Source organism: Amia ocellicauda, chromosome 3 (genome assembly GCF_036373705.1).
Source record: "Amia ocellicauda isolate fAmiCal2 chromosome 3, fAmiCal2.hap1, whole genome shotgun sequence".
Classification (NCBI taxonomy): domain Eukaryota; kingdom Metazoa; phylum Chordata; class Actinopteri; order Amiiformes; family Amiidae; genus Amia; species Amia ocellicauda.
Genome location: NC_089852.1, coordinates 13,701,306 through 13,727,323, shown reverse-complemented (window position 1 = coordinate 13,727,323; position 26,018 = coordinate 13,701,306). Strand labels below are relative to the sequence as shown.

The 26,018-nt window shown below is 40.8% G+C and overlaps 2 protein-coding genes across 8 annotated transcripts in view; both read left to right on the top strand.

The window, feature by feature from the left end:
* Positions 1 to 7,515: 7,515 nt before the first annotated feature.
* On the top strand, positions 7,516 to 12,534 carry terf2ip (telomeric repeat binding factor 2, interacting protein). Of its 2 annotated transcripts, none has more exons than XM_066698276.1 (4): positions 7,516 to 7,601; positions 8,191 to 8,886; positions 9,417 to 9,694; positions 10,597 to 12,534. In XM_066698276.1, coding segments are annotated over exons 1-4 (1,497 nt in total). In that variant the 5' UTR covers positions 7,516 to 7,600; the 3' UTR covers positions 11,119 to 12,534. The 2 variants fall into 2 exon arrangements, with proteins under 2 accessions (XP_066554373.1, XP_066554374.1); XM_066698277.1 differs by lacking the exon at positions 7,516 to 7,601 and adding an exon at positions 7,608 to 7,752.
* A 784-nt stretch (positions 12,535 to 13,318) lies between these two features.
* rnf123 (ring finger protein 123) overlaps positions 13,319 to 26,018 on the top strand; it is a 121,936-nt gene continuing 109,236 nt past the window's right edge. For 2 of the 6 annotated variants that reach the window (XR_010812634.1, XM_066698271.1), the window contains exons 1-13: positions 13,319 to 15,417; positions 15,871 to 15,988; positions 17,067 to 17,151; positions 18,635 to 18,714; positions 19,875 to 19,972; positions 20,501 to 20,555; positions 21,130 to 21,215; positions 21,781 to 21,867; positions 22,130 to 22,197; positions 22,708 to 22,833; positions 24,021 to 24,135; positions 24,878 to 24,982; positions 25,869 to 25,994. Coding sequence is in view for 5 of the 6 variants with exons in the window: in XM_066698271.1 (XP_066554368.1) it covers positions 15,907 to 15,988; positions 17,067 to 17,151; positions 18,635 to 18,714; positions 19,875 to 19,972; positions 20,501 to 20,555; positions 21,130 to 21,215; positions 21,781 to 21,867; positions 22,130 to 22,197; positions 22,708 to 22,833; positions 24,021 to 24,135; positions 24,878 to 24,982; positions 25,869 to 25,994 (1,113 nt within the window). In the remaining variant the exon portion in view is untranslated. The remainder of the gene's footprint in view (positions 15,418 to 15,870; positions 15,989 to 17,066; positions 17,152 to 18,634; positions 18,715 to 19,874; positions 19,973 to 20,500; positions 20,556 to 21,129; positions 21,216 to 21,780; positions 21,868 to 22,129; positions 22,198 to 22,707; positions 22,834 to 24,020; positions 24,136 to 24,877; positions 24,983 to 25,868; positions 25,995 to 26,018) is intronic. The other 4 variants (XM_066698275.1, XM_066698273.1, XM_066698272.1 and 1 more) reach the window with 4 other exon arrangements.

Here is a 26,018-nt window from a genome sequence, read left to right as displayed (position 1 = left end):
GAAGAGATACTGCAAGGGATTATTTTGGGAAAGTCGATGCAATGCAGGAGCAATTCATATTTTTAAGATTGTTTTACATCACAGTCAGGAACTGTGAAGTATCGTTATCCTTCCAAAAAACACAATTGCTACGGCTACATTTGTTCACATCATTTCCAGTGATCAGAAGGAGACTTTTAAAACTCACATGATGTCACATTGTCGCCAACATCCCTTGATGAAACAGTGAAACCCAGACGGGCCAGGCCTAACCTCATCAGACCAAGTACAAAGCATAGACACATAACTCAAGTGAATAGATGACCAGCAGGTAGCACACAACACACAGGCACATTTCGAGCATGGATAGTATTATAGTGCTACTCTTGCATTAGCATAAGAACCAGCATGCTTAGCCGTTGTATGGATGAGATCAGCGAGAGGGGATGGTTAAGAATTACTCAGTTATGCTCAGTAGGGTTCATGCCTGGGCAGGCCTGGGTGCAGTTGTGATGGACTAACTCTTTTGTGGGGGGAATATTTTGTTATTCCCATTTTTTCTCTCCGTTTCAGGTGTGTATTTACAGTCATTCTCTGTAATTTAATTGCATGACTGTGCACAGTCTAATAAGCTAAAAACAAAAACTCTATGTAAGCGCTTAGCTGGGAGATCTTATCTGATGAGGGATTATTAGAGATAAAAAGGGATCAGAAGCAGCTTTAGATGAAAATAAGGTGTTGCAGCTTTGGGACTTATGCTGGCTTTACTAAAACAAAACTATTATGTGTTCTATTGAAAATTAATGTAAATTTTTTGCTCTTTGTTTGTTATCTGAGGTGAATATGTTCTTATCAGTACAGAGCCACATATAATATTTATGTTAATTGTATATACCTACAGGATGTTGTTGTTGAAGTAACTTATTTAGTTTTTTCAGCAAATTACTGCTACATAAAGTATAAGGAAAAATATATATATTATAATGTGCATACCAATTCATCCTCCAAGCCCAGCTGCCTTTGAGACATTTTACACACTGCAGGATATACTATACTGCCCGCACGGGAGGTTCAGCACCGATTAGAGGAGAGAGGCACATCCCCCCGGCAGAACTGCAAACGTGCAGGTGCCCAGGTAGCTGGCAGGGGATGCTCATAGTGACGAGCTAAGGGAGAGCCAGCCCTCCTTAGCCCAGGTGACGCTGGCCAATTGTGCACCACTGCTGAACACTCCCGGTCACAAACAGCGGCCCACAGCTCACAGGGCTCAATCTGTGCTTTTAGTCACTCGGGATGCCGTTATGTAGCTGATCTTCTGGTCTTAAATGCTTAGTTGGTTAACACAAAATTAAGCAACAATGAACAGTTTTCTTACAATCGGTTTGGGGCCTTGTAAAATATGGTTGTGTCTTCTGTGAAATGTATCAGTAAAGGCATGTACAATTTGTATCCAGGAAAAATACAATGCACTGCGGTCAGCATCGTGCAGAGTTTTTGTTTAGCACTCCATTATAAACATATGAAGTAGTGATACACACAGATACATTTACAAATGTACTCCAAAATTCAGTCCAGCATTTCACAATCCAGAGTGCTCTGTCTTTACCATTTCAGATGTTTTTAGGGCTTGGTGCAGTGTACCATCCAAAGCCAAGCTGTGGATAGACATGATAAATGAGTTCTGGTTTGTACAACACCAGAATAGCATGGCTTGCCTTTGTAATATATATCATGCAAGCCCACAAAGAGACAGCAAATCACAGTAATGGAAAAGGGGAGCAGCGGAGGGGGGTGGGGGGTGGCGTCTCTTTCTTGTTGGAGCAGCCTAGGTTTAGACATGCCTGATACTAGAGACATAACGTTCATCTCAGAGGCAGGTGATGTGAGAATGGCTACTCCAACTGGAATGAAGTTGGAAAAATATATCACTTACATGTACTCTTTCTCTGTGCCCAAGATTTCCAAAATATTCTAACTTTTGGTCATGTTTTAAAATGGCAACATCATTGTTTTCTATTCATTTTTTTTAAAGTTTACTAAGCTATTAGAGAGCACATGACTTGGTTAAATTAAGTACTTCTGTGCTGTCCATTCACACCAGCACGGCTGCATTTCTACAGCAATTTTGTCACAGTTCAGGTTTAAAGTGCTGTGTTGGGACATAATGCAATTCAACAATCTGCTCTCCTGCCTCTCAGAGTTTAAAAAATAAAATAATTATTTTTAATAATAAAAGCTAGCATGTTCTGCCATGTTTGCTTTGCATCTGAAGTATTTCCATAGTTGCTTCCTGCACAAACTAAAAGTCTTTCACCCCAAACTAACCCAACATTTAATTAAAAGCAATCCTAAAACCATTGTAGGTTGTGCGGCCATGAACGGCTGTTTTGCATCAGTTTGTCACGTGGCGTGAACCTCCCTGGGTTCAGCTGAATTAATTACAAGATTGTTAATCAAGATAGGTCATTGGTTAAATATGGAATGATGGTGAGCTAATTTGATTCCCAGGCTGCAGTGAGTTTCAAGTCTGGATTGGGGATGTGCACAATCTGCTCTCCACTAAAGCTGATTCACTTCCAGGTGGCACAGTGACTGCTCCTCCTGAGTGTGGAAACTTGCTGCAGACCGCGGAAGCTGAGCCCCAACACCCTGTGCTTATTTGGAGGCAGTCAGTTGATGAAGTGAAATTACGTATCAGTCATCAATGAACTTTCATTCCTCAGCCATCAGAATATGTTGAATTGTGAATTATGAATTGAAAAGAAAAGAGACACAGATAAACTATATTGTAAATTAAATAAGGATAAATGGATAGAAACAAGAAATTAAGTGGTGTCAGGTATGCATAAGGGTTTCTGCAGTTTTTAAAATGTGAAATATGCTTTGAATCTCAACAGTGGCTCTTAGTTATGATATAGTCTTGGCGTCTACATATTCACTCACAGGGTGATTTACCTTACATTTCATCAGAGTTAATTTCATCAATTGAACCTGTTATTTGTATAGCTGCGCTGAAAGAACAACCTTTCAGTATTTCTGTTGCACCCATACAATGCACAGCTCTACTGTGCCAGGACCACTACCAACATGGAAATAAAGAGGGAGAGTTAAATATTTGGACAAGGGTGATGAATTGCCTGGAGCAACATTATTAATATCCCCACTATGAATAGTTTCAGATTTTAAATACTGAAAAAGATGTTCCCCTAGAGATTAGTCATTTCATACCTTTTTTCTTTTCATTACTTTTTTGTATTTGACCTCATTCATTCTCAAGCCAGAAAAAGTTATTGGGAATTTTTAGTAGGCTACTAAGATGTTTTGTATGAGTTTGTATTCGTCTTCTTTATACTACTACTAATAATACTGATTATTATTATTATTATTATTATTATTATTATTATTATTATTATTATTATTATTATTATTATCATTATTCAAAAGCTTTCCTTGTGAGAAAGACGATTAATAAATATGCCTATGATTTCTCCACAATACATTCCAGTCTTTTAACACATTTTCAGATGTAAAGCATTATATATATCAAATGTTAAAATAAACATTAATATATGTGTGTATATTTTAACATTTCAGCTGAACGGTTACTTCACTTGATAAGTTTTGGTTCTCGTACACAGTTGTATCTGGAATCCAATATTCTTACTCATTCAGTTGATTTCCATGGCTGTCTTACGCAAGCAGCTACACACGCACTTATCTGTCTCTATTCTCTGTGTATGACAGTGTGTACAGTACTAAGAGATGCTCTCCAGGCTGTTGAGTTGGCGCAACAGTCATGCATATTATCTATTTGTATAAACTGTCTGTGTTTATGTTGCGCACCGATTAAGTCGTTTTACGAGTTACATGAAAGGGATTGGGAACTGGCTTGATTCTCAATGGAGGTCAAAAAGCTCAGAAGTAAACAGTTACGGCATCGTTTAATCTGCGGAAGGCCCTGGCTGTACTCAGTTATACCTCCTATTCAATGAATTAAACAGGTGGCAAGAATGGATGCAATACTAGACTCCATCACAACTGGATGGCAACCGCTGGGGGGGCAGAAATACAAATAGCAGTGCATGTTAAATGAGTAGAAATCCTCATACAACTCCGAATAAAGAGCCAAGGAGGTGTTTTTGACCTTGGAAAGACAAACACTGCCGGCCTGTCCATTGTGACATGTGTCTTCTCCTGAGAGACTTGACAGCACAGTGACACAATGTGCTTTAATCCCAGGTTTAGTCACCTGTTTTACTATTCACGGCGATGTGATTTACTGAAATGTTATTTCATTCGTAGGGGCTTTTGCCTTCTTAAATGTCAGCAGCAGTGTATTAAAAAACTAAAGCGTTTTCCTCCTTTCAGGTGTCATATGGATATTTGGTCAGTGATCTGAAACCTACTTTTACATCGCAGAGTTTTCCACACTCACAGCCTTGAATTGTAGAGTGTTGTTGGTTTGATTTTATTTTGTATTGTTGCACTGACTTAATCTGCTCCATGGGTTAATTAAATTAACCTGCGGGTCGGGAAAATGCGTGGAAATGTATCAGGAAAGTGCTGTAGCAGCACATGGATCACGTTATGGCTGAGGGTTTATGTGAATAGCTCTCCCCGCCAAACTGTAGGCTTTACAATTGAAATAAATAACGGTAATGTGAACTGGCATCAGAGATGTAGGGGGCTAATATACCGAAGACATAAACTTGGTATTCCAGTGCTTTCTGCATTTCATTCCTGCACTTTGTTTCCAAATATCCGGAGAATTTATCCCCCATTAAGGCACCAGGTGTATGTAATATATTTTTGTATTAAGGGGGGCAGTCTGTATGGCATAATAGTTTTGTGCAAATAAAAAAGAGCACGACTGAACATTAAAGCACCGAGATGCATGATGATGAGAAGAGGCACAGTGGTGCTTGCACTCTCCAGCCCTTTGTCCCACTCTTGCTCCCCCACAAACCCCACCTTCAGATTGCACAGATCCATCTCTGCAGCACCACAGGCATGTCCGCTCACAGGCACCTATGGTTATGTATAGGCTACTTGCTCTTGAAGTGTTTGGGATTTTAATATTTCATCTCATTGTCTGTAGTTTGAATATCATATACTCCACATTTCTGAAGTTGTATTTCTGTACATTGTTTGTGGTTGTTGTTGAACCAATCAGCACCAGGTAATGACTGCACTACTGTTACTGTGCCCTGTCCGTTTATATTACAGTTGTGGTGTGGCATCTGAGTACCCTTGGATAAAGAGTAAATAAACTATAAACTATAACAGCATTGTGATGACAGCAGAGATTATGCAATGGCACAGACAATATGCACGTTGTGGAGAGAGAGTCCTTGATGCATTGTCTATTTCAGACAGAATAAACAGTGATTTGTGATTGCGTTTGGTGTAATGGGTTTGGCATATTACCATGTTATAAGGTTACATAGTCCCTCTGTGTAATGCAATACTTTATTAAGTTGGCTAGATCAATGTTTTACAAAGTGGTGCTGATACCTTGTACCTTTCTGAACAGTCCGTGCCAGGGTGTTGGGCTTCTAAGTTATTTCAGTCTTAGAGAATTACAGCAGAACCAGGTAACCCCATCCAGGTACCAAGGTACTCCGAGCAATGATTGATCTACAATTACAAGACCACTGCAAACCCGCTACAGATGCAAAATGTGTTGTTGTGGTTTACTGGACTTAAGAGTGTTTACTCCAGACACTTGAAACAGAGGTCTTTTTGAGTCTTAGCTTCTCTCAGAACATCTAATCACATGTGGCGATTAACAGTCACAAATTGCTTTTTTTTAAGGGAAGAAAGATAGATAAACAACTGAGCACTTTACCAGGAAAGATAGATGTGTTCATGATTTTGGTGAAGACCACGTTAACATCCAGCCAAACAAATAAACGTAATCAGAACAATAAAAAACTGATTCCTCTTAAGACTTCCACACATAAATCTTAGGCACTCTCTAAGTGCTGGGCTGTGATTAGTATTGCAGTGGATATAATAAAGAATAAATATACTGTATATATGTGTATTTGTTTTCCCCATAGAGCATGAGAGGTACACTCAACATTCATAGCTCTCCATCTCAGTGTCTATAACAGTATTCTCTCAATCCTCAGCTTCTCCTCAATTTTGTAATATTGCCTGAAGTGTATGGATGCTTAAAACTTTGGATGCACTTTAAAAACAGGGGTGCAATAGTTTACAGTCTGGATTCCATTGTCTAGCCTCTGGTATGCACTTATGTATATAATGTATAAGTGGAAAGGGTCAAAAGGACATAGAAATTAGTTTGTGATTTACACACAGTTAGCACTGCCAGTCTTCTGGACCATTTCTTTTCATTGTAAACCCAGGTCTGAGACACGCAGCTGTTTCAGAGCCAGTGTTTCTGTTGCTGTATTTCAGGTTTCTGAAAGCCTCTTATTTTCAGTGTGTTGAATGTGTGTTGAGTAAAGGGCCAGGGAGAACGTTCATCTGGATTAGGCAGGGTTCAAAATAGGAACCAGTGTCATATCTCTGCCTGTGAGAGGAGGCAAGGGGATTTGGATGAGTGGATGCAAGGCGGCCGGCCAAATTTGTTATAGCTGCAACTGCACTTGATAACAGTTCAGTGGCAAGGTCAAAGGGATACACTTTTAATTTTAATTGGCAGATGCCTTCAATTATTAGTGATATTGTGATTGCATTTCTCTCATTAATAAAATATAGTGTTTTGTGAAACACTTCAACAGTATTAATCTGCAGGTGCCAGTTTGCACTCTGTTTATTCTTCACCTATGCATTTAGGGGCAGAAAGGGTTGGAGTGTTTGTTTACTAGTAATAGGGCTCTATCTAGTGGACGATTAAGGAATTACATTAATGTTTACCTATGTGGGGAAAAAACTCTTCCAGCACGGGGCGACATTGTACAAAGGAATCAATAGAGACATTGTTTTGCTGCCTCTGAATAGTTTGTGGTTAATTTTACATTTTATTTAGTGATTGCATGGTACACATACGTATTGATATATTGCGTTGGAAACAGAAGTCATGGGAACAGAATTCAGCAAATTAGACACTATTTGCAGCAGGCGACTGAACAAAACAGCTAGTACAAAATTAAAGATAAGTCAAACAATTGACTATAAACATTCCCCTCAATATTTCTCTTCTAAACCCCCACAAAACGATGCATTAATAAGTAAGTTAGGTCTCAACTCTGCATAGTGCATGATGTCGCTCTTTAAAACAGATAAACACATAGATAATATGTGGCCTAATTTTCTTTTTAAAAACAACTTTGCAATGTAGTTTTGTATTGCAGTACTGCATTAGCTGTTTACCAAAATAATATTTCATGTTTATATAAAAAAAACTATTATTTGCATTAGATTAAGTTAAAAGCAAAATAAAGCATATCAAATGCAATAGTAGCCTACGTGTGAGAGTGTTATCTCAGCGTCTGTTTCAGCGACAGTATGGCGTCGCCCGCCAAGAAAAGTGCGGAAGTGAAAGCGCTGTATCTGCCTGTGTGAGGGGTCGGACACGTGCTCGTACACCCGGATGTTGATGTTGTGCTGTGAGCGCAGACGCGCTGCTGCCCGCTGAGCCGCAGCCTCATCGAGTGAGTTCATATCTATCGTCTACACAGATTTGAATACATTGTGTTGTTTGTATTTCATTCACATTCAATTCGCAATGCCATTAGCCGAACATGTATCAATAGTATAATGCGCATTTTCTTTAAACTCGAGATCACCGAGGTGTAGGACAGGGTACGTAAATCAGTAGATGGCATGTACATTACTACTAAATATGCAACTGTTTTTCCGAATTATTCTCCTTTTAAAGTGCGGTAGTCATGTATTATTTTAACGACCAGTGTTTGAAGGAGCTTGGTTTGGGTTGCCAGGTCGTTGCTGTCTGTCAGTCGTTGGTTTAATGTTAATTATAGCTGAATAATTCCAACGTCCCAAATACAGTTAACTTCGCTGATTAGATGTTACCCTTTTCGTGTTAGCTTGCAGTTTGCATAAACCTTTGTCTGACCACAGTGGATTACAATGGGGTAATGTGGCTTAGTTTTAGCTAAGTGCCCTGAATGTAAGTGATGCCATGTATTAAAATGCACGCCATTATAGTGCTTTCATAGAAAACGTAGCTATTGTTTAAAAATACGATTTTAAATGCTTTTTCTTTGTCTCCCTTCCCAGTGGATTCCAGTAAAGTCTCCACCAAAGGAGGAGATTCAACCTTGGCCAAGCCGGACCCTCTCCCCCAGTCGGTGACCCTCTTTGTGAACGAGGAAGGCTGTCCCATGCATTTCTACCTGCGCCCCGGCAGCACCAAGAGCCGCTTCCTGGCCCTGATCGAGGGGGGCGGAGGGGTGATGTGCCGTGTGCAGGAGCCGGGGGCCATTCTGCTGGCAGACCCCAAGGAGCTGACGGGAGGGGCTGCCCAGGGGTACATCTCCACCCAATATGTCCTGGACTGCTTGGAGAGAAACAAGCAGCTGGACTTGGACTCGTACAGGCTCGACTCGGTCCAGTCGGAGGCAGGGAAGGATCCCCCTGCCAGGAAAAAGGAGAGAAGCTTGACAGGGCGGATGTTGTACACCAAAGAGGAGGACGCCGCTATCCTGCGTTATGTGAGGCGGCGCCGGAATGAGGTCAAAGGCAACAGCATCTGGCAAGCCATGGCACGTGAGGGCATCACTGGGCACAGCTGGCAGTCCATGAAGGACCGCTACCGCAAGCAGCTGGTGGACCAGCAACAGCAGCAGGAGGAGGAGGAGGAGGAGGAGGAACCGGTGGAGAGACGGGCTACAAGACAATTTATTTTTGAAAGCAGGACTCTGGAAAAGAGCCCTGAAGTAGCAAAGGTGCCAGAGGTCTCCCAGGGGCCTCCAGGTAAGGAAGCCTGATAAAGAGGACCTGAAAGGATTTGTGTGTCACTGGTCTCTTGCAATTATTCATCCTTGTCATTTGGTTTTCTCTTAATTTCTTAATTTCTCGCTTTACCTTTTACCAAGCAGTGGACTGACTGACTTAACATCTTGGGTAAGAAAGCTTGACCCTGTTTATAGTGTTTTGGGGTGCGTCTTACCAGACTGACACCAGCAGAGGGGAGCTTTAAAATGCTAGAGAAAAGTCAATGAAAAGAGAAGCTTTTCTCCAAATTCTAACAGACCAAATTTTGTTTGTATTAATCAATTCTCAGGTTCCCATTCCCAACGTACATATTTCAAGTTATCCCACTTTATTTTATTTTTTAAATGTATGAAAACATGTGTTCCTCTGTTACAGCAAACATGTATGCATGTGTTGTTAGGTGATGCATATCAAATGTATTTTATCATCAGTTTGGCTTTCAGGAAGTTCAGTCAAAGGTGATAACATCCCTGTGCTGTGTGAGAATACATTTGCCAACTGTATTTCAGCTGACAGTGACCTAGTACGGGACCCTGGGGAGGAGGAAGAGCAGCAGGAGGACGAGGAGGAAGAGAAAGGTGAGGAAGAGCATGTCAGGCCAGTGGCTGCAGTGGAGAAGACACTCAGGGAAATAGAGAACCGTCTGGAGCAACAGAATCAGCCGGTGAATAAACCACAGCTCAAGAGGAAGCAGAGGGAGGAGGGACCTTCAGAGGTGATACCAGTTCACTCCACTCCCAAACAGAATCCATTTTCTTTTCTATGGGCAGCAATTAGAGAATTTGAGGTAAGTGATCCACAGTTGAGCTGGAAAGTCCAGGTGATAAGGGGTAACTGGGGCTTGGATAAGGCTGGTTACAAACACAACAGCGTGTGCCATCCCTCTTCGTTGGCTGTAGGATGTTCTGAGCAGGGGCTTCACCCTCATATTTCTAAAATGATCACAAACTGTACAGTACTTTCCTGTAATCTCTGTAAACCAAGCGCCCAGTTGCTCTTCCAAAAAACAGTTAAGTATCCCATGCTTGTTCACCAAAAGGCAGCTTTAATTTGATTGTTAAACCGACTAGACTTCAGATACATTTCAAATGCTCACCTTCAGTTGTCATCTATTTGGATTGAACCAATTTCACAGATTGTTTTTCTTCACATTTCCAACTCTTATTTTAAAATATATATATTATTTTTTAATTAAGGTTTCCTCCAACATGATTTGTAAAGCACATTCATTAATGTGGAGGTCTTGTTTGAACCAGTGTTTAATATCTTAGAGTGAGGATCATATTATCTTATCCTCATATTATATTACTACTGCTCTGGTCACATTCTGCAGTTCAATATGAACTATTACCCAATAAATTACCTTTTTCAGAAAAGAGAAAAACTATTACTCTAGTTTATGTTTTCTGCCACCTGGTAAAAACTCATTATAAACATCAGCAGTCTGGTAAAAAGTGAAAATTATAAAGCCAGATGATCATCAATCCTTTGAATAACATGAACTACAAATATTTATGTAAATAAAAATGCTAAAAAGTTTGTATCCCTATAAGGTCCTTTTAGGCCATGATAATGTGTAATATAATATGCTCAGTTTAAATCATAGCTGAATCTTAAGTATGCCGCCTCACTCCACACAAGTTTAATGTCTTTTTACAGTGCGTGTCTGAAAATGATCTTTTTTTATAGTCCGATGATGAAACTCCAGACCTAGTTGAAACCGAGAAACCACCAGGCTGTCCCAGCATTCCTGAAAGTGGGTTCCCGGTCCCCAGCCAGGAGCAGGGGGTCCAGGACACGGACAGACCCAGCCAGCCCCAGCCTCGGCCTCCGAGGACCAGCCTGCGAGAGTTTGTCATGAACATGGACTCGCAGCCCCAGCTGGGAGAGATGTCCATAGCCCCTGATCATGAGGAGCCCCCTGAGGCCGAGGTGGAGGAAGCCAAGGAGGCCATGTCATTCCTGATGGAGGAGTCTGGCATGGATCTGGTTCGGGTGATGCAGGCTCTTCTGAAGAACAATGGAGACTTTCAGGCAGCCCGTTCCTACCTGCTCTCTGGCCACCGGGCTGACGTCTGCCCCCTCTGGACCCATCAGGATGACTGCCTCCTGTTGTCAGGAAACCCCTCAGCCCAGCAAACCCTCATTGAGAAATATGGGCAGGAAGCTGTGGCTGTAAGACTTGCTTTCCTCTCGGACTCTGCCTGTTAAAGTTACTGGATGTTCAGTGGGGAATTTTATTTGTGCTCATTGCTGGTCGTGTTCAGAAGGACAAGGTTTGTTTTGAAATTCTCCGTTTCAGAATATCAGTTCCAGCGTGCTTTGGAACATGTTTGGCTGTACTCTTAAGGGAATCCAGGTTTCACTTTGAGATCCATTTATTTACCAAAACTGAACTAAAGCGGATCACTCGGATAGTCGTGTTCCATCAAGATTTGGATATGATCAGTTATGCTTACAACTTACAAAATCAGGTCTATTTTGGTTAAAATCAATATTTTAAGCAGTTAATAAAAATAAAAGAGTTCCTGAATACCTACACATGCCCAGTCCTGGGGATCCCTCAATGTTCAACCATGGTGATTCACCCAGTAATGATTTAATATAAAAGCTATACATGTTAACATAGTCTATACAAAGTAAAACAAAATTGAATAAGTAATTATATATATTTTTCAATTAAAGCTAGTATAGATTTGTATATATATGTGTGTGTATACAGTGTATGCATGTGTATAACATTGGGTTATAAACATTACTACTGGAGATATTGGAAACTTTGATATTCCCTTGATTCTTTTATGTAATTGCCTTCTATTTTATACATACTTAGTCCAAGAAATATAATTGCATTTCTGCAAGGGTTAGGTTGCATATAAAGCCATAGGTTTTGCTGTTCCTGTACAACAAGCAGTGGACAAAAATATGAGAGACATTCCAAGGGTCTGTTGTCTTGAAGCTGTACTCTGAATACCTTTATGTAAATTTGACTATTTCTAGAAGTCTGTTGTGTAAGTAGTTTCTTGTAACCTCTACCAGACACAATTTTTATAGTCAACTGTACTGATGGGTATTCCTGGGTATGGGTTCTTTTGAGAATCTTATTTTCTCAGGTAATTCCAGTATATCACACGGACAGCATTCTCAATAATCAATGGCTTATAGTAGTTTGTATGTTTTACATTTCTGATTTTCCACATTTCAATATACTGTGTAACTATCAAAATGTTTTTTCAACATGTAGCCTATTTAATGTGTACTACTTCTTTTGACTCACATAATGCATTGTTGATTTGATTAAGCATATTTGTATTGATGTTTAATGTTAATAGGTATTTTGGTATCCTTATTCTATATTACTTTTTGATTGCTTAAAAATAAATGTTGGTTGCATTTATAAAATATAATTTGCATACTGTTCACTTGTGATGAACCTAAAATAACTTTACCTTTGAGTCTGGAATTGGAAAATTTACTAACTGCAACATTGACATGATATTAAAAGCTTTTGATTGGGTGAAAATATGTATTTTATTAATTTAATGTTTCTAAAAGTAGGATTGATTGTAAGAAAAACTGCAAATACTTCAAAATTTTAAAATAAGGACATTAAATACTTAAAATGCATAGACAACGTGCCTCTAATAATTTTAAAAATGTTTTTTATTTTAAAGTAAACGTCTTTTAGCACTGCTGTTCAAGATAACACGCAGAATAGAGTTGGTAGAAATAGTAGAAACAAAATGAATTTAATCTCTTCCAAAACTATTTTGTCACTAGATAATTTGCTTCATACTCATACTGTCACATCAATTCTCCATTTATTTATTTTTTTAGTATGCATTTCCACAACCTCGTTTTATTCAATTTTTCATCAGTTCCATGAAGACATTTTTGACAAGGGCTGATTAGCATCACTGATGCATTACGATTTTTTCAATCTCCAGCACATGCCAAGCGTTAATGTTACAGTTTTCAGTATTTTATATTCAGTCATATATATATATATATATATATATATATATATATATATATATATATATATGAATATTGTATCTGAGGCTCAGTCGGAAAGTTACTGAAGAATTAATTTGCTTTTACGATTAGCTAAATGTCTTTCAAATAGTCTAGGGAGAAAAACATCGCTGGGTGACATCGATAACTGCCTTAAAATAGTTCAAAACATGTCTTAAATACACTGAATTGTTTGCGATTGAAATGTGTTGCATTACATTATTAATTATATAATTACATATGAGGGTAAAATACAAACGTTGCCAACCTGTTAAAAATCCTTGGGTAGTGCTTAGACTAGAGAGGTTAAAATTACTGAGGAAGATGGCAACAGGCGTCACGATTTCGAAATCGGCGTTCCAGTACAGCAAGAAGACAGACGGTTCTATTTGTCCTCCCGGTGCTCCGTACATACGATTTGCTTACCCAGAGAGCTGGATTGTTGTTGTCAGAATTTAAAGGGGAGACGGGATTCCCAGCCGCCCCCTGCTCCTCTCCTGCCCGGGCGACTGTCGGCACCACCGAATTTGGGCCGACACCGAAAAACGAAAGCGTGGGAACGCTGCGAAACCGGAGACCGAGTCCAGCAAGGGCACCGTGTATGTAAGGGTAATGTAAAGCGTTCAATGGCTGGCTGTGAGTGTGCATTATCAAATATGCGACTGGTCGTGTTATGTCTAGCTTGAATAATGTTTTCCCCATTTAGAACTGGATCTTGCAGTGTTATGTATTGGTGCATATTTATGTTTGCTTTATCAATATCGTCTTATCCCGCATAAGTATGTATTTGTTTGTACTTTAGCAAACTATCCGCGCTAACCTGTGTCTGCATGTCGTACAGTAGGATAAATATATAGCACTGTGCATGCAGCGCGGTTCAGTAGGCTACAATTAGAATTGTTCTTGTAATGTCAATGTTTTGTGTGTGATAAGACTTGGTACAGTATATCAATAGCATGCCTTTTTCTTTAGACTCGGAGGAGGCAGAGTTCCACATGTATGATGCTGTGGAGTGTGGATTTATATAGTACAGTATGTCACCACATAGATACGTACATTTGTGAAACTTTGAAACAGTGCATACAGATCAGTCTTTGGTTGGCTTGAAACTGAAAGTGTTAGGTTTAAGTTACCAGTTAATATGCTCAAATCAGGTTTATTAATTTATGTGTTTATATAGGTTATGGGAGATTACATAAAAATAACCTTAGCATTCAATATATCATGTGCAGTACCAAAACATATGGTAAACAGAAACCAGATTGACAAACCTTACACAGAAAGCAGCTCAGATACCAAGTTCACATGACTTAATAGTGATGAAGTATTTAATGATTCCTGATTGGTTTCTGTGCTTTATTAGTTCAATATATGTACCTATGTAATATGTATGTGTACATACATCGATCAGCCATAACATTATGACCACTGACATGTGAAGTGAATGACACTGATAATCTCGTTATCATGGTACCTGTCAGTGGGTGGGATATACTAGGCAGCAAGTGAACATTTTGTCCTCAAAGATGATGTGTTAGCAGCAGGAAAAATAGGCAAGCGTAAGGATCTGAGTGACTTTGACAAGGGCCAAGTTGTGATGGCTGGATGACTGGGTCAGAGCATCTCCAAAACTGCAGCTCTTGTGGGGTGTTCCTGGTCTGCAGTGGTCAGTACCTATCAAAAGTGGTCCAAGGAAGGAAAAGCAGTGAACCGGTGACAGGGTCATGGGTGGCCAAGGCTCATTGATGCACGTGGGGAGCGAAGGCTGGCCCGTGTGGTCCGATCCAACAGACGAGCTACTGTAGCTCAAATTGCTGAAAAAGTGAATGCTGGTTCTGATAGAAAGGTGTCAGAACACACAGTGCATCGCAGTTTGTTGCGTATGGGGCTGCGTAGCCGCAGACCAGTCAGGGTGCCCATGCTGACCTGTCCACTGCCGAAAGTGCCTACAATGGGCACGTGAGCATCAGAACTGGACCACGGAGCAATGGAAGAAGGTGGCCTGGTCTGATGAATCACGAGTTCAAGGTGTTGACTTGGCCTCCAAATTCCCCAGATCTCAATCCAATTGAGCATCTGTGGGATGTGCTGGACAAACAAGTCCGATCCATGGAGGCCCCACCTCACAACTTACAGGACTTAAAGGATCTGCTGCTAACGTCTTGGTGCCAGATACAACAGCACACCTTCAGAGGTCTAGTGGATTCCATGCCTTGACGGGTCAGGGCTGTTTTGGTGGCAAAAGGGGGACCTACACAATATTAGGCAGGTGGTCATAATGTTATGGCTGATTGGTGTATACCTATGTATATTGTTTAGCAGGAAGAGTCCACCGAGTCTTCAGCAAGCTTTTCAGAGGGACACTGTTACAACTGCGCAGACCACAACAGTACAGCCAGAGGACAGATGCATAACTTGATTGAGAGTTCAGAAATTATATACACAACTACTATCCTCAAAACAGCAAGTACAACAAGTAAAAAATGCAGAATATGTGTAAGATCTGATGGCAAATAATAACAATAAAAAAGTGCATGGTGAAAATGTGTGAGCTGGTATTTCAGCAGTTCAGTGTATCATTAAAACAGCTCCCCCCCTTAAGACAAACGTGTTCAGTCAGACTCTGTTAAAATAAAGCTGAAAATTTCATAGTTTGTGCTCTGTAGTATTATCTATCTCAATATAACAATAATTGCTCATACTATAAGTGAACAAATACAGTGAAATAACTGACTTTAAAATGTTAGTGAGAATGTATCTCTTGTGGCATAGTATATAATAACAGCAGAAAATGCCCCCAGGGTAATACGTAGTAACAGCACTGTCTCAGCAGTGAAGCAGGGTGGATTTGGTGGTGTTCAGTTGTGCTGGTGTAGGTGTAATGGTTAGGCCTGTGCTTTGGCTGTCCCATGTGATGATAAGGAGGTCTGTGGTGTCTGTGTGTTTCAGATCCGTACCCCGGAGCGGTAGGCACCAGAGGGCACAATGAGCTCCAAGGGGGGCGGCCCTGCCCTGTCCCGCCGCTCGTATAGACTGGCCTCTGACATGGACAAGCCCAAGGTGGCAGGTGGGTATGGGAGTGGAAGGGAGGTGTTCCTATGAGTGCCAATCTACTGGAACATGTAGAACAAACCTGACTGGAGGCTGCATTCCAGGGGACCGTCTTCATAAACCATTTCCCGCTTCTAAGTTTACACTGTTTCTTTCCTAACCAGTCAACAACCTGATAAACTTATGGAGTGAGCTGTCATGGATGCATGTAGGTGATGTCAATTCAATGAGCTGCTTGTCCATATTCATTTCAGACTTTGGAATTATGCTATTAAATGTGCCTTGCCAGGATTATTTGAGATACTCTGACCTTTACAACTAAATAGTGGGATAGAAATGTTCCATCTCACCTTGATGTTTTTGGTTCTATGCAAAACAATTTGGCATTGCACGATAGAAATAGCTTGTCAGAGGGCTAATATATCTTCTGATTTGTGCTTTTCCTGGAAGCCCGACCTGAATGAAAAAACTACCTTTTCACTTGGCCAATCAGAATGAACAGAATGTCATTTCTTGGTATTTGGTTGGGTTATTGGATGAGTGTTAAGGGTCTCGGATCTCACCTCCAATAACCAGCAAGTAAAAAGATGACGTTAGTCAAGGATTTTAACACTGGGGCCTACACTGATTTCACAGTGGCGGTAGGACCTTGTTACTAAGTATGAAAATTCAATTCACTTGGCAAGAAACATTGCCAGTCAATCAGTGTTTTTTATTTTATTTTATGGTGCTTAATGAAGCTTACTGGGTCATCCTAATCCCCTGTAGATGGAAAGACCTTTTAGGCACAGTTTCCCAGTTAGGTTTGCTGGATTTGATTGTTTGTGTGGATAGGGCAAGTGGCAAACATAGGCAGTAATTCAAATTTTGGCTGCAGATACTTAAAAAACAAAAAACATGATTTCAGATCTTTGCAACCTGCATTCTTTCAAGAGAAAAGATTGATTTGATTAGTTGATTTGCTCTGTGTAACTTGATGTGAAATATGGAATCAGCTATGTTTTTGGAAATTACAATACAATTGACCTGATGAAACTGCAGTCTTTTTATATTCCAGAGCATCTCCCACCTGTCTTGCGTTTGTCTCTCTTCAGGTTTTGTGAATGAGAAACTGCTGAGCGACTACCTGCACCATGTCTTCTCATCCAGTAAACCAAGCCAGCCAGTTGCAGCCTTCAGGTAGGACACTCTCTGACTGTGGCCCCAGGCTTCTGTTTGAGGCCTCCTGGTTTTAGCACCTATAGTGTTGGAACAAGAAATGCAAATGTCAGTCCTCTAGGTAGTGTTGGAACAAGAAATGCATATGTCAGTCCTATAGGAGTAGAACAGTTTTTTTTACCCAGCACCTAACAGCTCATCCACCAGGAATGTAACCCACAGTCCCAGAGTGATGTTTATGAGCAGCCCAGCAGTGTTTCAGCAGTGCTGTCCACATTTTGCAGGACCTATCATCCCCCTTCATGAGCAGAGTGCAGCCCCCCCTTTGGTTACTGGGTCAAGTTTCTCTGAGAGCGCTATAGATAGAATATGAGTGAAAAAGAGACGGCCTGCAAAAATAGTGCAGTAAAGCAGGGTAGTTCCTTCTAATGGTGTATGATGAAAACCACGTGAGCTCTGCTCCATGGACTGGTTCCAGTGTAGAGGGAAGCACTCAGCCATACAACGGCAGCAACAACAGCAGCCCCAGGACCTGAACTGCAGTACTCTTAGACAGGACACTAGGGGATATAAGCCTGGCTTTTAAAGACAGTCTCAGGGGTGAAGCAGTCAGGGATGATGGGTTTACTGAACTGTACAGGCATTGTAATCTCAAATGTAGGAGAAGAGGTTTTAATTGCATGGTCTGAGTCATTTGTTTTTATTTTTATCTTAACCCACTCTCAACGCGGTATGGTTTGGAATCTATTTTTATTATTTTCATTTAATGTAATTTATTTTTAATCCAAAGTATCCTCTCTAATACATTTTTTCCCCATTCAAAATTAAATCCTATTCTCAGATGAAATTCTTATTATGTGTATCTGTTTAAATGTGGTTGTGAGATGCAGAAATCCCCTGCTAGATCTTGCTCATACACACCAGAGAACCTAAGAACAGAAGAAACAGACACTTAACAGAAATACACGCTTAAGAACAGAAGAAATAGAATTTCAATGGAGTTCATTTATATGCTCTGCCCTATCCTTCTCTCACCCACCCCCGCCTTCTAATAAACTCAGAAAGCATTTAGGTCTGGGCTCTTTTCTTGCCAATTTGTAAATGTCTAAAGACACATTGAAAGAAAATCAACGGCCTGACAAAGCCACCATACTTAATTAATAATTCCTGCACAAAGTAAGAAGCAAACCTTCCCAAATCTCATTTCAGCACATTTTAACTGTCAAGGTCCATCATATTCTTGCTCATTTGTAGTTTTAAACCATTAGTTTAATTATATGTTATATGTTGCATCATACACACTATGCATGTATTAAGAAACAGTTTACTTAATAAACTAGTAAATGGTTAAGTGGCTTGTACTGCAGGTGAGATATTTTTATTTTGGAGTTTTGCTTGACGTGTCTGTGAATAAATAAGTTCGTGATTGATTCAAGTGGAGCTGGTTCTTTGTGTTGGTGGTTGAGGAGAGCGTCCTGACAGGGTTGTTGACTGTCCTCCTCAGGAAACAGCTGACCTTCCAGGACCTGGGGGCTCACCTGGAGAGGCTGCTGTGTGAAGGAGAGCCGGCGGAGGATAGCAGAGGTTGGTGAGAACCCTCTCTGTGGGAACCCCTGATGTACTCGGGGACAAACAGGGAGTGGGCCTACTTGTTATTCTGTACAAATATTTCACCATCACAATTATTAATGTATTTTTAATTTTGTGCTATTGGTTGTTTGTTTTTAATATTTCTTTGAAGGGTTTGGCAAATTTAACATAATTTTAAAGGTTTTAGAATATGGCCCTGAGTGTCGTGCAGAACTATGTCATTTCAAACAAGAAGACTTCATGGACCAGTGGATGTGTGTTTAACTGCCTATATTCAAAAATCCATTTTCTGCAGCACTACATATCTCCAGGTTGTTGTTTTTTTTAATGGAAAAGCAAGAGCTTGGAACATCTTACTGGGGTTGTTAAATTAGCATCCTGAAAGATGAATGCAACACTTAAAACTTAAAAAAGGTGTAAGCTTACTGTAATAGTAAATTTTTTATGAAAATGACCTTGGTTTGCCTTGGTTAATTCACCATGTGGAGAGCCTTGATAAGACCTTTAGTTTGGATGAACAGGCTTTAATTCCTTACTAGTACTGATTTATTTTAAATGAATTATTAATATATATATATATATATATATATATATATATTTAAAAATAATTTGTTATATATTAATGCCGTTTACGCCTGGAGGCCATTCTATGAAGCAGTCAGATCTGGAATTGCAATTTGCCACCTGTTCTGTAGGAAAGCATTAGTGTGAATTGTAATTAAGGGCCTGTGGAAATGACTCGTTTTATGTACTTGTGCCGCTTATGAATAACCTCTCTGTGAGCCCTCAGTGTAAACACAATGTGTTACTTTAGCATGTAGCTCATAACCAGTGCTGTAGACTGCTGTTTAATGGCCGTATCTCAAGCACCTTTTTAAAAAGTGTTTAAATCTACATGCTGGCTATTCACACAATAATTGAAATCCTGCACCTCATTTGCTCTTGCATCTTTTACTGTATCTTGATCAGCTGTGAGAATAAATACTGTATCGCCTTCTACACTGATTGTAACTGAAACATTTAACCTTTGTTGGCACTATGCCACTGATCACAACTCCCTCGTTGAATGCTAGTGGCCAAAGAGGTCATCCAAACAGAAAACATAATCGCCCTCGTGTGTTGTGTGTTTTGACTGCTGCCCTCGCCTCTTTCAGATCTGGCTGTGGATGGGCGCTTGGGGCCACCTACTGTTGTCCTGGACCACACCAGTGGCTTTGAGGGGCTGCTGCTGGTAGATGATGACCTACTGGGGGTAAGACAATCCTTTTATTTTCTATAGTAAGACTGATATTTATACTGCTCACTGCATCACTGCAATTCACAAAATCTGGCTGCATGACCCACCAGGGTTCTACACATTCTCTCTGATGCAGTTGGACAGGGTGCACATCTGGGCAGTTTACGTTAGAGAGAACGTTGTTGTTGTTTTGTTTTCTTTGTATCGATGGATCACAAGAGTGCATCAATTCCCTTCATACCAAAAAACCAAAACGAAAAAACAATTGTGAAGGAGATTTATGGCATTAAATTGGGCATCACTGCCGGCCGCTGTGATGGATTTCTAATACAGGTCGATGCAATGTTGGCATGAAGACGCTAGCACAAGCTTGGGCTTAGAAGTGGGTGTTTCTGAGTTTAAGAACAGGGAGACAAGTCTCAGGCAACATTGGAACTATGGTTATGTTGTTTGGAATGCTTTACTGCAAATTGCTCATTTTACGATTTCCCAGCTCTGAAAATGACACCCACCTTTATACACTTGTTGTAACTCTCTTCTCAGGTGATTGGTCACAGCAATTTCAGCTCCATCAGAGCCACTACCTGTGTCTTCAAAGGTATTTGTACTTTTGAAACTTACTTGTTCTGTAGGCAGTCTAATCTGAAGGACTGCCCTACTGCAACACTGTGACTTTCTGTAAATTATCTAGTAAGGAATACCTGACACAAGATATACTGAAATGTAACCAGAGAGACTGTGTTACGTGCTTTGACCCTTTTGGTCACCTTTCTGCATCTTTTTTTCCTTTCTTTCAGACCTCAATTCTAAAGATTAAGCAAATGTATTCCTAGAGAAGACTTTCCCCTTATATGGCGATCTCATGTGGAATTCAATTGATTAATGGAGGAATCCTATATTCATGTTTGATTTTTAAATAGTAAACTTCCTTACATCTATGCACCTCAAAATACCTTGTAATTACACCCTAGCTGAACCAGTTACCATATGCACTAAATTTACTAAGCTCTTCTCCTATGTCCAGTTGAAGCCTTTCATTTATAGCAGCAGTCTATGATGGCTAGAACTAACCCAAACTTTTGTGGTGGTGTTTGTTGTTGTTTAAGACTCACTCACCACTTGTGTTGTGGATGTTCTGACATATTGTAACTATCTTGCTTGCTCCTGGGTAGGGAAGTGGATCTATGAAGTGCTCATTTCCTCTCAGGGGTTGATGCAGATTGGCTGGTGTACTCTGAACTGCAGGTTTAACCAGGAGGTAAGGACTTCCTCTAGAGATATTGTACAGTACAAGGAAACCCCATGGAGTTCAAGCTGCAGACGTTAATCGGGGGGTTTTAGGGGTGATTTCGTATTTAAAAAACTGTCCGTAAATGGGGGTTTATAAGTTGTGGGTGGACTCTATGCATAGTCGTTTGTTTATCAGCCTGCTATTCTGAGATTTTTTTGTAACGTGTGAAAAGGTAATAATTATAGCCAGTAATATATTTCTTCTGCTCCTTAACTTGAAAGTCTGTATTGAAACACCTGCTTCAATTGTTAAGCTGAAGGAGACAGAAATTGAAACTGAAGAATCTTTTTCCCTCTGCCAATCAGCGTTCAGTGGCTGTCTATCAATCATACTGCCCTTTGACTGTATTGACCAGACAGGGGGTATCAGGGGAGAATCCATTGGCTCTTTGGTGTCCTTCACTCAATGGGTTTAGATTGCAATGGGATACTTCACAAAGACCTCCTGTTTGACTCTGTTGGAATGGATGCCTGAGAAGTACTGTGTGTCTGCAGTCAGTTGTTAACCCCCCACTGTTTCCTGTTCTTCTTAGGAAGGAGTGGGTGACACCCCAGACTCATACGCCTATGACGGGAACCGAGTTCGCAAGTGGAACGTCACCACTACCAACTATGGCAAGGTGAGGGCTGGGCTGGACTGCAACCGCACTGTAACCATTGGGGAATGTCCTTTCGTGTACATTCATATCACTGGAAGAGAGAGGGACTCTTCTATCTTTCTATATGAACATTAATTTTGTACCTTCAGCAAGAATGACCAAAGTAATAAACCTGAATGACCAATATAATAAACTTGTTCCAGGTTTTCTAACAAACTCGTGTGGAGTGCCACTGTTACAACACCCTTCTGTACTCTGACATCTCTCATTGTGTCTCCCTTAGTCCTGGGCTGCTGGTGACATTGTGAGCTGTTTGATAGACCTGGATGAGGGCACGATATCATTTTGCCTGTGAGTCACCCTTAATTTATCTCGGATTTCTGTTTTCTTTCTTTTTCTCTCTCTCCGAAGTGATGTGTGCTCTTGGCCATCACCCAGTTTCATAAAGGAAGAGAGAAACTCAGTGTTTTTCTGGAACAATATTGTTTCTATCAATATGCCCCCTCAACATGACACCCTAGACTGTTTTGATACATAGCTTAAGGCTCCCTGTGGTGTTTTGTTCAATTTTACACATCATCTTTGGATTGAGACTCCCCACACGGTAGAAATATCTTTTCATATCTCTGTTTGTCTTCTTGAGAAAATCAGTATTATTAGAAAGTTTGGAAATTTACATCCCATAATGTTGAGGATCATAACCATAAACACAAACCAGCCTGGGCTTATGACTGGTTATAATTGTGATCTTAATAATTGTGCCATTTCCTCTCTCTCTGTGTCCCTGCCTCTTTCTTTATGATTTTCCTTCTAACTTAATTCTTCTTTCTCTCTTTTGTCGCTTGTCCCCCCGTGCCTTAGAAATGGACAGTCTTTGGGCACAGCCTTCAGTAATATCAAGATAGGCCCAGGGTTTGCCTACTTCCCCGCCATCAGCCTGTCCTTCAAAGAATCTGTGGCTTTCAACTTTGGCAGCCGCCCGCTACGATATCCTTTACAGTGCCAGTCATCCTTTATTGTCTGAGCACAGTTACACCACTTACAACTTCATGGTGAGACAGCCACTACATTTCCACACATGAATGGATCAAAAATGTGCTGGCTGAGATCCCAGGTTCTATACTTTAAATCAGTGGTTCCCAATGTCTGGTGATGTAGGGTCAATTTGCAGAGGTTGAATGGGATGGGGGGGCCGCAGTAGAAAATGAACCACCAATTTTATTTCCTATACATTTCTGTTAGGCAACATTTATTAACTTGAATTGTTCTTTTATTATTTTCCCCCAAATTACATGAGCAAAATTATTTTTTTGTTACAGAAATGTGTCATAAAGTGTAAAAATATAGTAAAGCTTCAGAAAATGGGTGGTTGAAGGTTGGCTTTGGGGGGCCGCACCCTCAACATCCTCAAGGGCTGCATTTGGCCCCCGGGCTGCACTTTGGGAACCCCTGCTTTAAATTAAGTCCTTGCTCAGGGGCAAGCTTAGGCCAAATCACACACTAACTGCACAGTACTGTACTCTGATTTCAACAGTTGGTAATGGATTTACCCATGAGTAAAGGCCATACATACATTTATTACAGTTTCTGTATCATACATACAGCTTCTATATTCATACAAAATAGTTTTTAAAAGCCCCAATACATTCTTTTAAATGCAATACATTTTAGAGCTGCTGATTTTACCCAGGGATAAATCTTTTACCAACTTTGGAAAATCAGGTTCTGTGTGTGGGTGTTATTTTCCATGTGTATTATTATTTTTATTTTATTTTTTGTAGTATTTTCTGGCTTTGAGAACAAAATAAATCTACCCCTGGCTGTTAGTACCTTACTGGTTCAAGACTCTTCTTAAAAGCTCCCAGTGCCTGAGCATCCACAACATGACCTGGCAGAGTGTCCCATATAACCCCAAAGTCTCCTCTAAGTTGTGAAGGTAGCTCCACTATATCTTTGATGTACGGTCTTCTTGAACTCTGTGCTAAGTTTAAGATTGGGCTTAGAAATGTAAATGCCTCCTGCAAACTTCCTTTTAACCAAGGCCCTCATTGTCACAAAGCTAAAGAAATGCAATTCCCTTAATGCTTTTAGTCTCACTCTATACCTGGTTCTGGAATTGCTCCAGTCCTGTTGTTGGCACAGGCCAGTTTGTGATTTCTTAACCACTGCTCTACGTACCCAGTGGAGGGCTACATGCCCCTGCAGAACCCCCCAGCTGCGGACCTCCTCAAGGCGCAGAGGCTGTTGGGATATGTCAAGAACGTGCTGTCCACCAGAATCGATGTCCAGGTACGCTTTCTCTGAGTCAACAGCCTGTTACGCCATCCTCTGTATCAGTGACTGTGTGTGAATGTGTCTTAGTCCTCTCCTACCCCCTCTCCACTTTCAAAATCACCAAGGCTCCCCGTGAAGCAACACCCCAGCCTGGTTCACTTTTTCCAGTTTAGGGCTGCTCCACAGCTAAAAAAAAGCAAAGCAAGTCGAAATGTACAGTGCTGTGATTGCTCAGTAAGATCTCGGCTTGCTTGTTTAAGTGCAACAGTGAAAACGTGTCTTATTCTTAATTGAAGTACAAATGTTGTCTTTGCTGAGAGTACATGTCTATATGAGAGTATTTACCTGGTCCTCACTCTGATGTCCTGCATTCCTAGCCTTGTAATACATTTTCACCAGGTGTGTCAGTGTGTATGTCCTGCCCTCTGTTTGCTCCAGCTCGGTATTACTGTCACCTTCCTTGTACACAGTCCAGTATACCTCTGTTAGTTAGTGTACCTCATTCTAACAAGTTTCCTCTTACTGCGGATTTGACAAATTATGAAGCTTTTATTTTTTCTCCATATGTTATATGTTGATTTTCTCCTTGTCCTTCTATGCAAGTGCATACGTGTCTTCCTCGTATTAGTCCAATTCCGCATGTGAGTGGGACTTAGCCCTGTTATTAGTATTACAGTGCGTATGTGCTTTTGTCTGTTGTTTGTTTCGCGTGTGTACTCAGACTTGTGCTGAGACCGTGCTAATCTGTTGCTGACAGGAGGGGAAGCTGGTGGAGAAGGAATGTTCCAGTTGGCAGCTGCAGGGGGAGCCCACCGTGCTGGTGACACTGGCCCACATCTTCAACTGCTTTGCCCCCCTCATGGTGAGCCCTCGTGTCCCTGCGTGTTGAGCCATCCACTTCTAAAACATACTCCCACCCCTATAGAGATGCAAAGCTGTGTCACGCCTGTGGGCTGTCACCGAGGACTTTTATCTAGAATCCCGAATGTCATGTGATCCCACCTGGCATACTTTACTACTTTATGATTTGTACCTGGTCCTCTGTTTGAAGTCCTTCTGATCATAACTTGAATCTCTGTTGTGCCCTGAGCAGTTCTTTGGCAACTTCTTGGAATGCATATTTATGACTTTACTGACAGGAGCCCAGGATTAAGAACTCTTTCCCAGGCTTTGTAATTAAGTATATACATATATGTATGTGCTATTGAAGAAGAAGCACTTGGCAGGCAGTTTTGCTGTCCCTAGAGGCAATATAGAAGCCAAAGTATTGATGTTTGGGAGGAAACTTCTGAATAAATTCTAAGGTCTTGATTTGCAGAAATAAGTTTGGCTTTTTAACATTTAAAATACATTGGTTTACATGCATGTCTTAGATTTGTTTTATTTATTGTTTGAACATTTCAGTTTTTTCTTCAGATCCTCTGATACAGTGCATCCTGCTCTCAGTCCTGTCTGTAATTATGCATAATTTCCATTTATACCCTGTGGTCCTCCACCCTCTCTCTCCACACCTGAGATATTGTGAAGAAAAGGCTGAATGTGTGGCCTTATCAGGTTTCCAACAGTGTATGAAGATAGGCAAAGTCAGTGAGACACCATACCTTCTTTCACAAACGGTGGGACATTCACCATCCGGTTTTAGTTGTAACTGGTGACAGATACAGTGTGTTTGATCACAGGGGCTGGTGCCTGTGCCAGTGGTGGTGCCATGATGGTCTGTGTAAGGGTATGTGTGTATGTTCCTGCAGTGTAAGGTGTACCTGGTGGAGGACGTCCTGATGAACTTCCTGCTCGGTATTCTGGAGGGGGGCGGCTCAGTGGATGAACACCCTCTCATCCAGCAGCTGTTGGACCTCTTCTGGCTGCTGATGGAGGTGAGGCATTGAGACTGATCTTTC